Here is a 12901-nt window from a genome sequence, read left to right on the forward strand (position 1 = left end):
CCCCTTGAGATGAGTATTGCCAGTATTATGATCCCCAGTTTATGGATGAGGCAACTGGAGCTGAGAGATAAAGCAACTTGCCCAGGGTCACAGAAATAGCAAGTAGCATCAACCGGGCCTTCTGAGCCTAATGCCAGTGCTCTTTTGATTACACCCCAGCTGTCTAAGAGTGCATTTCAAATCGACAGAACTTGTGCAATTATACCACTCCGGATAAGAGTTCAGAATAGCTAACAGTAAAACTGCGGGAAATCCAGGACTAATTTTGCAGCGCAGATACTGCCGATAATTGTCTAAGGGTTCTCAAGATAGAATCTTATCTGTTTTATGAGGGAAAATAGAATCAGAGAGGACCCCAACCCTCTTTGCTCTTCAGTTCCTTCCAGGGGCTAGTTTCATCGTAGGGTATAGGATGGGGTAGGGTATTTAGGAGAGAGAGTTTTTGTTTCCAAATATCCCTTCTCTTCTTCCACCTCCCATGAGTCGAAGGCAAAGTCTGGCTTTCCAGGGAATGGGGTTCATGCTATGAGACACTATAAAGAAGGACAACATTTCAATTGTTTGTCAATAAGGATCATAATTTTATTTGTAATAACAAAACAAGAGAGAAAAGAGAAAAGAAAATAGAAAATGGTCCAGGAAGGAGCAAGCTGGCCGTCCATCCATCCATCTAGTTCCAATAGTCATCCAATTCCAACACTCACCCGCATAAACAGACCCACATTTCCTGGAAGATGAGACTGACTTCCTGAACACCGACCGGGGCTGTGGTGGCAGAGATGATGGGGCATATTGAAGACACACACTCTTATCTCTAGAGATAAGGTGGAGAAAAAAGAAAAGGGACTTAGCAAAATTTCAATTCAACAAACAAAAATGATAAGGAAACAAATATGATAAATATTTTAAAACAACTTACCTTTCCCAAAATAGAAATCTGCATTCCTCCAGGCCTCGAGCAGCTCTGTTCCTTCTTAATCAGCATCTGATGTCTGATGGAATTCTGCCTGACTAAATCAAGTTATAGATGTATGGTCCAGCCTTGTGGGAGGGGGGTTAGGCTGAATAACCTTTAGTAGTCAGAGGACTCTGGATGTGGTTTCTCCCTAGCCTAGAACAATTTTGTTCTGAGATCAAAATGGGAATCTTTTATTTCTTTTTTGATCCCTGCAATGGTTTCTTGAGCTCTGTATATAAATGCAGAGACCCTGAAGTAGCTTCTAAATTCCCTCTGATACAATCTTCCATTTATCCTGCGTATTCTTGTACATTCATGTTATTTGCATGTTGTCTCCTCCGTTAGAATGTGAGCTTCTTGAGGGCAGGGCTTTTATTTTTTGCCTTTTTTTGTATCCCCGGCACTTAGCACAGAGCTTGTTGATTGTTGAATGAAAACATGTCAAAGGGGTCTATTTATTGGTATTGAGCAGAGCACCATTCAGAAACAATGCTGAATGTGGGGCTTAGGAATGCTGAGGTCTGAACCAATTCTCAAAGAAAATAGGCTCCCCAAGAACTGAAGATTCTTCAACAGTGAAAATGTTGGATAGAGAGAACGGGGCTCAGGAAATAACTTCACAGCGGACAAATGAAGGAGAAGGTCCCCAAGCACAGTTCTTGGATTTGGGAATTGCAAGTAAGGCAAGCACCATCCAAGGATAATGAGGTTCCTTCCCAGGTCCTGCCCAGTGGGTTAACTGTCACTTTGAAAGTTTCAACCAGAATAGTCAAAAGAATTGTGGCTTCCAAGGATAGCTTTCATTTGAACCAGAACTGAATTATGGTAAGCCCACAATTAGTGAGACTGTATTCCATATTCATCTGCCTTCAGCTAGCTCAGCACACACTGCTTGACACAGGCTAAAGGTCAGGGAGGTTTAACAACTCCCTTGTATGGTTGCATAAAAAGACCTAGTATAATTTCCACATTCAGAACTTTTGGGGGGAGGTGGTTTTGACCTCTATCCATCCCCAAGAGCTCCTGTGTCAGTCTATAGTGCCCCTTTCCTTTAGGCACCAAGAGACTCACTGGGAGACGCTTTGGCTTTTAACTCAATGTGAAAGGCAAAAAGAATAATTTTATTTTTACCAGGTGTTCTCCCAAACATTAGGAATACAAGGAAATCCTAAATAAGGAAATTAACTTATAAAAGCAACAGCCATGGCACTTCCAAATTACTTACAGCAGAAACCCTCCTGGTGAGCCTCCTTTGGGCTATAGATTCACTTTCAATGCCCCTTTCCTCTTGCCTTTTTTTTTAGTTTAAATTTTGATTCAAAAAGCAGCTCAGCAAACCCTAACCTAGAGCCAACACTCAAAGTTGGGGAGGGGTGGAATACCCCAGGCATCTAAGTCTCTCTCTTCTCCTCCTACCCCAGCCAAGTCAACACACAAGGCTCTAACCATCTTCCCCAAGCTTTGCCATCCATGTCAACACAGAGCATCCCTGCCCTCTTCTCACAGTCAGGAAACTAGTTAAGTCACATGTCAAGGGGAGAAAAACTGGGTACTTTAAAGGTTAGTCATTGTTTTAGAAAAGAGGGAGAAGAAAATGTATGAGAATACTCACTTTGACGAATCTATGAAGTATATGACAAGGGCCCCAATGCTAAGAGCAAAGACTAAGACAACCTGTAAAAGAAGAGAAAACAGAAGCATCACTGTAGAGTTGATTACAGGTCAATCACGTTCTGACACATGCAGAACACTGGCATCATCCATCTTTTAATGGCCTATTGTTTTGCCTGGGGGCTTTGGGAGTACAGTCTTATGGACCATACATTACCACAGACAACATTAACCTTGCTTCATTATATTTTAAAAAGTAGCATGTCCCACTGATGTAGGAGAGATAGATGCTTTCTGAAAGGTAAATTCTTCTGAAGCAGATTCATTCATTTTAGAAGATAAACTTTCCTAAGTGGTCTGTTCTTTATCCTGGACAAGCTCTCTTAGGTTGAAGATGGAAGTGGCTTCACAGTTTTATCTCAAATTGTAATTGTATACATGTAAACATGTATAACTGTATTGGGCTGTATTTAACTGTATTGGGCCTAAGACAAAACCTGAGTGTGGACTATAATCACAATTAATTTTTTCAGTGCATACTCTTTTACCATGTGTATTTTTGTAAGCTGCTAAGGAATAAGGATTGTTTCTTTGTTAGTTCTTTTTTTTTTGGTAGCCCATACTATCTTAGTGTCTGTAAAATCATAAGTGCTTAATAAATGTTGGATGATTGATTCTTTCCAAAATAAATCATTCTAGGGGTGCAACTTACATTTTAGGCTAGTTTACAGGCAGAACACTACTTTGCATATACATAAACTTTTTATTTTATGTATATTTTATTAGTGCATCTTATACAAGCATTCATCTAGGCACATACATACACAGAGCTTTCAATTTGCTCAAGCTGTTCTGACATCCTCAATCCTTACCAAAAGGGGTCAGGGCAGGATCTCTTAGTATCTGATCTATGATATGGCTTCATTATTTTACCATTCTAACTAATCACTAAAACAGAGACAACAAATAAAGACAGTATAACAAGTGGAAATTTGGTGAAAATTTACATTTGGATAATAACAATAGCTAGCATTTACATAATGCTTTAAGGTTTGCAAAGATTTAAGAATATAATCTCATTTGATCCTCACAACAACCCTAGAGGGTAGGTGCTACTGTTATCCCCATCTTACAGAGAAGGAAACTGAGGCAGACAGTTGCCCAGGGTCACACAACTAGTATCTGAGTTCAGACTTGAACTCAGATTTTGCTGATCCCAGGCCCAGCTCTCCATCCACCCTGTCACCTAGCTGCCTCAGCTATTGAACATAGCGGCAAGACTATTAATGGGAATCCCAGGAAGCTCATATTTAGGTCACATTATGGCTTAATAATAGCTGACATTTATAGAGTGCTTTAAAGTTTGCAAATCCCTTCACATATAAGATTATATTTGAATATCACAGAAACCTTGTGAGTTGAGTTCCCCCCATTTTATAGATGAAACTATTTCAGAGATGTTAAATGACTTGCCCGTGTTAGCACAGCTAGTATACCATTTTCATTACTCTATGCCGCCTCCCAATGGTTTAGAAAATATTAACCTGCATACATACTCAAATAATCAGATGAATCCATGATCTCATCCACGTGGATATTATTCCCATGGATGTAAATTACAATCCACCCATGCCCTCTCATCCAGTGGGACTTTTCCCTATGTCTTCCTATAAGATTGCCATAGGGAGTTGGCCCAATGTACTTAGAGCCTTCCTCACTTTCTTCCTCACACACATTCATACAACACATATTTGCCTAACAGCTCAAATACACATAATTATTATGCAGCATCATGCAGGAAAATATTTTATATTCCTAAAGCTGAATTAGATTCCTATAAAAGGAAAGTTAAATTGATTTTTACATTCCTTCCGATGTTTGTGAAACACTTTGTATATGTTATCTCATTTGATCTTTAACATAAGCCTGTTTGAGCCTCAGTTTCTGCATCTATAAAACATAACACTTGCTCTGTCTAATTCACAGGGTGGGTGATCGATCAACTTGGATAATGGATACCAGGTTATCATTATTGTATGCATGTATGCAATAGAGACTCATAGATACCTACGTGCCACGGCAAACCATGCTAAATTATCAATTTAATGTCTTTCAGCCTGAACAGGATGTTTGTCAAGGCTAAGAATTCAAAGGGAATTCATGCTAGAATTCACAAACTACTCTGGCAAAAACCAATTGCATTAATAGTGAACCAGAAGACAGAAAGCAAAAAGGAAATCATAGCAAAAGAACTACCCGTTGCAAATGGAAGGAGAATTTTTACAGCCACTTGACAAACCCTATTTATGAGAGAAAATGTTAAACCGGGACTTGGGGCTTTAAATATTTTAGGTTGGTTTCTTTGATTTTACAATTAAGTTGCACTTGAGTAGAATTTGAATAGACTACTGTTGTCCATCAACCACAGTCTCTTCATGCTAATCCGTGAGACAGGCTCTCTTAGCCTGTTACATCATGCTCATTCATTCATCCATTCATAAAAAACAGACCTCAGTGGGGGTTTTTCCCCCTCCTGTTGGCTGAGGGAAACAGCAAAACAAATGGCTTAAGATTAATCTTGATCTGGACAGTCATGGGAGAGATAAGCAGGCAGATCCCAAACCTGACCTCATTCCAAAAGGCTGCAAAAACACAGGGGTGGAGCCAAAGCACAGGGCAAAGGATTTGTAGCCATTCATAAATGGCAGGTCCAAGAGTACTTCATGTCCATTTGGCTCTGAGTGAATGAGCATTCATTTACTAACTGGACCAGGGAAAGTTAGGCTGGTCAAGGCCACTGAACCCCACAGTAGGGAACAGGGAAGCGAGTGTTATTTCATGGGCATAGGTAATTCCAGAGAGAGGAAATTCCTTCCACTAGTGGAGGTTGGCACCTTCTCTGCAATGTCTTAGATAATTAGACAATGTTTAATGTCTTAGATTCTTAGAGAGTTGCCTAGGTCACTGAGAGGTTAAGTTAGCTGTCCAGGGTCATAGAACTGCCCAAGGTCCTAAAGACAGATGTTCAGTCATTCAGTTGTGTCTGACTCTTTGTGATCCCATGGACCATAGCATACCAATCTGTCCATGGGGTTTATCTTCACAAACATACTGGAGTGGTTTGCTATTTTCTTCTCCAGTGTATTAAGGCAAAGAGAAGTTAATAACCTTGCCCAAGATCACACAATTAGTTAAGTGCCTGAGGCTGGATTCTAACTCATGTCTTCCTGACTCCAGGTCCAGCATTCTGTCCACTGAGCCACCTAGCTGCCCAGTAAGTATATTTTACTACTGACAACATGATTACTTGAAAGCTTTCTTTTTCCCAGATCTTCTCCCTTGATCTTCTCCCAGAGAAGTAGTCAAATAAAGTCCCTTGCACTAATTCACTACAAGTAGTTTTTTTTTCTTAGATTCCATGATAAGAAATAGTACGTTGGGACTGAGTGTGGTGGAACATATCTGAAATCCCTACTGCTGAGGCCAGAAGATCTCTTGAGCTCAGGAGTTCTGAGATATAGTAGAGTCAAGCCCACTAAGAATCAAAACTAAATTTGGCATTAATATGGCAAGTCTAAGAGGAATGGAGACACTAGGTAGCCTAAAGTTGGAATGGAGCAGGTCAAAGCTCATGGTGACCAGAGTGGGACTAAGCCGATGAGTAGCCTCTGCACTTCTACTTTGGATGAGATATAGAGACCCAATCTTAAAAATAATTTTAAAAATAGTACATTGTTGCTATGATCATAATTCCCCTTCACTCTATAGTCCAACCAAACTAGCTTACTTATAATTCTTTATCCATGACATTGCACATCCCACCATACCTGGAATACACTCCCTTCTTATCTCTGTCTCTAAAATTCCCTAGAAAAGTTCAGATCAAATTGTATACCCTATACGAGGCCTCTCCTGATATCTCCAAATGGTAGTGCCCCCTGAGATTATTTTGTATTTACTTGTATATGTGTATGTTGCTTCCCCTAGTAGAACATAAACTCCCAGTATACTATTGGTCAGAGATTGTTTATTTTTGTCTGTATCTTCAGGGGCAAGGCACATAGTAGGTGCTTCATAGATGGTGACTGATTGATTGGTAACATATGGATAGCTTAAGTGCTGCACTAATCCCCATGGATTGTGCATTGGATTAGACTAATTAGTTTTTCTATGGAGACTTCATGGAAAACACGGACAAAAATTGAAGAGAACCAAGAATGTATGGATGTCTTATGCTCTGCACCATGGAAGGTAGCACAACCATCAATAATATTATAACTATGACAATAGCTAAATAATATTATATAATGCTTTATTACTACTAATACTTTAATAATAGGTACATAATACTTTAAGATTTTAGACGTGTTTTACATACATTATCTCTTTGGAACCTCATAACAACCTAGAGAGATTGGTATTATCATTATCTCCATTTTATAGATGAGGAAACTGACGATGAGAAATCAATTGACCTTCTTGGGGTCACACAGCTAATAAATGTTAGAGGTAGGTTTCACTCTCAAGTCTTCTTGGATCCATGGATGTATTAGTGTGAATTAGCAAATGGCTGTCTTTAATGCTGGATTGTGCTGTTTGGGATATGATGAAATGTACCCAAATGTAAGGGCACAAAGAAAGTAACCACATGCATAAAGATCATTAGGAAACAGAAGACTTCCAAAGGAGAATCATGAAGTCAGAGAATCTTGAAGGCCCTCAGAAATCATCTGACTGAACCCAGACCCTAGTCCTGTGACATGGCCCAACTTCCCAGCCTCAGCTTGAAGACATCCAGCCACAAGGAATCCATGACCTCTCAAGTATTGTTTTTAAATTCTTCTCCCATGCAGGCTTAATCCCTTGGGCAACCATTATCCAAGTGCTGCTCTACTAACCCAGCTCTCCTCCTGATTCTCTGGACTTTTCCACCTCTACCTCAACTATTTTCTCATCCAAGAGATGTTACTAAACCTCCCTGGGTCTTAGTTTCCTCAAATATAAAATGAGGGAGTTGTATTGGGTGACCTTGAACACCCTTTTCATCCATAAGTCCTACAATTCTTTGACATTGAATTCAAGCCCAGAAATTACATTATTTCACATTTAAGATGTCTGCAGATTGTTTTAAAATGTTATAAAATGACTTAAGGTAGAGGAAAATCGACCAAATAAACAAGGGTGCATGATAGTATTTGTGGAAGTCATAACTGTACAAGTCCCATTTTATTCTTTGTATTTCTATCCCCAGCACCAAATGCAATGCCTAGCACATAGTAGGCACTTAATGCCTAGCACATAATAGGCATTTAATAAATACTTATTGATCAATCCTGAGTGGCAAAGCAGAAGATCTAAGAAGATTATCTAGACATTAGATGCCAAAAAGTGCTGATAACTAAACCAGATAATATCCCATCTCTAAACCTTAGGAAGTCACATGCTTACACTGTCAAGGTCAGTTCACTCATCCCCTGTCTCTATTCTGATAGAGAACAAAAATTTCCAGTAATTTGTAGTTACACAGACAAGAAGGACAAGAAGACCCTCCATTTACAGTTTCTAGATTTTACACACAGGGTGAAGTCAGATAGGATCAGATTGATGCCCAGACCATGAAGTCATCGAAGTTTTGCCTCAGCCTTTCTTGTCTTGTCCCTCTTATACTTGGTTACCACATCCTACATGAAACCTTTCAGGATCCCCCTGGTGGCAAATGAATGAATGAATGAATGAATGAATGAATGAATGAATAACAAAAAAATATTTACTATGTGTTTACTATGTTATACACTGTGCTAAGTGTTGGGAATAGAACCATAAGCACGCAAGAAGTATGAATTCTATTCCACCACCACAATAGCTATAGCCCAGTACCTGCCCTCAGTGGGACTTGCACTTAAATAGAACACAATATATATGGGGATTATTGGCCATAGAGGAGTATTTTGGCCAGAGATGTAATGGGGCTGGGGTTCCAGACATAGTAATTGCATGACCTATCACTGAAATAACAGTGTTGATTTGATTACTGTTCTCAGAGCTAGAACTGGAAAAGAGTTTGAGGGGAAGGCAGAGGTCTAGAGAAGAGTAGGATGGAAAGAAAATAGTCCCTAAGTAGTGTGGTAGGTTGGCAGAGATCCCAGTTAGAAATATTGAATTCTTATTAGTCTGAAGCCAAGGGAAGCTTGGGTTCTGGGTTAGAAATGTAGACTAGAACACTATTCTATGCCTTACACTACACTGTAACATCCCCACCCCTCCCACCCCTCACCCCAGCTTAGTCTCTACTTCTTGTGGAAGTATGTGTTACTCTCCAAGCCCTTTACCTTCCAGATTTCCCTCTTGCGGAAATTCTACAGTTAATCCATGTTTCTCCCAAAATATCACACCCAAAACAAAAACCAGTGCTTCAGGTGTGCTACACTGAATGGAATAGTACTCGGTCATCTCCAATTCTCCCCTCATCCTTCCACACACCGCCCCCCTGCTTTTGGGTATTTTTCTCCCAGTCTGGGTTTCTTGCTTTTTATTCCCAGATATGTATCTCCTGACAGTCTCAATGTCTTCTTAAAGGGAATAAGAAAGTTATTTTGTAGGGATCTAGCAAATATGTGAATTCTATTCCACCACCACACTAGCAATAGCCCACAATGGAAAAAGAAAACATGTTCTTGTTACCCACCCCTCCAAAAAAAGTATTTCCATTCCCAGCTTCTCAGAGAATCTGGTAAACAACAGGAAGAATAATAAATAGGCCTTGAGGAAGTGTGACCAATATTATGACAGTTCCTTTAAGCATCATAAAAGTCCCTCCAATTCCAAAACCTAATTTTGTAGGCTACTAAAATTGACTCACCGATGTGATTATACAAGATACTAAGTGTATTCACTGGGAACCGAGTCTCCAAATAACATTATAAGGCAAGAAAAATGTAATAAATTCAAGAGCCAAGAATGGAGTTTGCACTTGGAATTTTAATGTTTAAGAAGAAATACTTTCAATGATGTTATTAGCAAGAGTAACACCCTAACTTTTTTTGGATTAAAAAGGAATTGGTACCTGGTGACAAAGTGTTATTTCTATGTCATTGTGCTGCTTCTCTCTGGGCATCAAACTATAAAATGAGCATGTAGCTAAGTGGGACAGTGGATAGAAGATTGGATGTGGCATCAGAAAGACCTGAGTTTAACATTTACTTGGCTGTGTGACCTTGGGAAAATCATTTAACCTCTCTGGACCTAAGGTTTCTCATCTGTAACATGAGGGAATTGGACTTAATAGAGAGAAAATTTAGATCTCAAAAATTTTTTTAAATGAATGTTAAAAATTGTCTTTACATGTAATTGTGAAAAAATAAAGTATTATTTTTAAAATCGCCTCTAAGGTCCCTTCCAACTCTCAATTCCAATTACAGAGATGGCTAGGTGGCACTATATTTACACAGAGTACTGGGCCTGGAGTCAGGATGATCTGAGTTCAAATCCAGTCACAAACACTATCTGTGTGATCCCAGACTAGTCACTTGACCTGTCTACCTCAGTTTCCTTATTTATAAAATGATTATAATGATAGTACCTACCTCCCAGGTTTATTGTGAGGATAAAAAGAGATAATATTTGTTATCTCAGATGAAACAGACAAGAAAAGGCTTTTACAGTGGAGGGGAAATGGGGGAAGGTGAGAAGGAATGAGTGAATCTTATTTTCATAGGATTTGACTTAAGGAGGGAATAATATACACAATGGGGTATGGAAATTTATCTTACCCTACAGGAAAATAAGGGGGGAAGGGGACAAGAGAGCAGGGGGTTGATAGAGGGGAGGGCAGATTGGAGGAGGGGATAATCAGAAGCAAACACTTCTGAGGAGGGACAGAGTCAAAAGAGAGAATAGAATAAATGGGGGGGCAGGATAGGATGAAGGGAAATATACCTAGTTTTTCACAACAGTACTACTACGGAAGTGTTTTGCATGACTGCACATCTATAACCTGTATTGAGATACTTGCCTTTCCAATGAGGGTGAGTGGGGAGGGAGGAAGGGAGAAAATCTGTAACCCAAAGTTTTAAAAACACATGTTTAAAATTTTTAAAAAATGAAAAAAGAGATAATATTTGTAAAGTGTTTTGCAAACCTTAAAGCATGATATAAATACCAGTTATAATAATAATTATTATTATTAGATATGAATTTCTAGTGTATCAGATTCCAGTATGTTTAGTAATTCATTAATAGGAAACTACAATATTAGTCTGGGTCAGAAAAAACAAACATGGGATTTTATAATTCAGAAAGTGAGATAAAGAATTATGCAAAAAACTACAACAAAAAATAAAGTATGAAAAGTATGTAAGAAGTATAATTAAAGAACTATAACAGATTAAGGGAGAGGAAATCATTTCTGCCTTAGGGGAATATGGACAATATCACGGAAGGTTTCTTGAAGAAGCAACTTTTTAAGTTGGGCCTTGAAGCATAGATTTCAATAAATAGAGACATATACAGAAGCATAAGCATAGGGAAATGAATTAATAAAGGTGCAAGGATGAGAAAGTTCAGGATATGTTCACGGAATAATAAGTTGTATAGTCTGAGTAGAACATAGAATATGATGAAAGAATAATGTGAATAAGGTTGGAATCTTGGTAAGAATCAAATTATGGAAAGTTTTGAATGCCAGGCTAAAGAATCTAGACACTATTATGAAGGAAATTGGCAATCATTGAACAGTTTTGAGCAGGAAATCAGAGTGGTGATTCAGCAGTGGTACAAAAGAAAAATAGATGAGGAAGATAGGAAAATGTTGAGTCTTTCTTCTAAAATGTGGGGTAAGGATAAGGAGTACTTGGGAAGACTGAGGTTGGCCTGGATAGAAGGTCATGGCTGCCTGTGGAAGATATAACTATATAATAGTTTTTAAGAGCCTTGAAGCCTGAAATGAATGGGATCATCATGAAAGGAATCATGGACTACATAATGTATGATGATACAAGATACATTGGGACATGAAACAGTAAAGGAAAGGGGGAATATAGTTATATCAACATTCAACCATTGTCAGCAAGTATGTTGCATATATGTGCCTTGCCATGTAGATGCGTCCATTTTAAAAATGAATTTAGGTGTAGGTAAGAGATAGAAATGAAGTCACTGAAAGAGAAGCAGAATGTCTTTTAATAAATAATAAGTCTATGAGGTTTTATGAATAAACCAGCATTTGGACAAATTTAAGTTAAATTTTAATGGAGGAATTGAAGAGAGCCAAAGAGAATTTGGACCCCAAAGGCATCTCTTTCCCACAGTGTATGTTTAGATTAACATGATATATCTTTCATGTACCTAGTACATGTACCTGGTATGTACCCTCAATTAAAAAAGTTGAAGTTTCATTTCTTTGCTCCATAAAAAGATATCTTTTTTTTTTCATAATTTCCCCACTGACATTAAAACTGATGCATCAGAAAATGAGATGAAATCTTCCATTCATCTTCAAATCTTTGTGAGACTTTACTTCTAATTGAAAAAAAAATTGTTGAATTATCCAAATTATTTAAAAATTATTGAAAATGTGTTGAAATCTTTTTTGAAAAAACTGAATTATTGAAAAAAAATCTGATTGGGGGGAGGTCCTATCTGTTAGTGATATTCATGTTGTCTCCCCGCCAGAATGTAAGCACCTTGATATAGAGACTGTTTACCAGAGGTGGGGAACCTGCGGTCTTGAGGAAACATGTGGCCCTCTAGGTCCTCAAGTGTGGCCCTTTCTTTGTATCCTCAGTGCTTTTATATACAGCTATATTAACTTACACATAATAAGTATTGAATAAATGCTTTTTATTATGATTGATAATTCTGATTGATTCTGATCGCCTCTATTGCTTGTATTCAAACTTCAGTTTGGTTACCTATTCACTGAATAGACTGGACTCAATGGGTTAGACCCTAAGATTCAATCCTCTCTGAAATTCTATGAATCACTAACTTGTTTACCTGTATAAACAGAACACTGATTTGTTCTGAGAATTCTTAGAAGCTAAATGTTTCAAATAGCTTCTAAGGAAGGAATTTACTTCCTAGATATAGGATCGTAAATTTTGAGCTAAAAAAGAACCTTAAAGGTCATCCAGTCTACCCCCACTCCCTTTAAACATGATATAATTGAGGTCCAGAGATCTGAGTTGACTTGCCTGCAAAGATAAAGAATTACTCAGGATGAGAGGACCTTAGTCAGCAAAGATGAGACTACTATATTCATTTCTCCTGGGTTCTAATTTATAGTAACTGTTGAGCAGGAATAGGAGGAGGAACCGGGGAAAAGCAGCTACTTTT

The 12901-nt window shown here is 38.4% G+C and overlaps 1 protein-coding gene across 5 annotated transcripts in view; it reads right to left on the reverse strand.

Annotated features, from left to right (window-relative positions):
* KCNMA1 (potassium calcium-activated channel subfamily M alpha 1) overlaps positions 1-12901 on the reverse strand; it is a 907067-nt gene that overhangs the window by 434680 nt on the left and 459486 nt on the right. For all 5 annotated transcript variants that reach the window (XM_027858884.1, XM_027858875.1, XM_027858865.1 and 2 more), the window contains exon 3: positions 2571-2632. In XM_027858884.1, coding sequence (XP_027714685.1) covers positions 2571-2632 — 62 coding nt within the window. The remainder of the gene's footprint in view (positions 1-2570; positions 2633-12901) is intronic.

The sequence above is a fragment of the Vombatus ursinus genome, unplaced genomic scaffold, assembly GCF_900497805.2.
Source record: "Vombatus ursinus unplaced genomic scaffold, bare-nosed wombat genome assembly UNPS02000749.1, whole genome shotgun sequence".
Lineage (NCBI taxonomy): Eukaryota > Metazoa > Chordata > Mammalia > Diprotodontia > Vombatidae > Vombatus > Vombatus ursinus.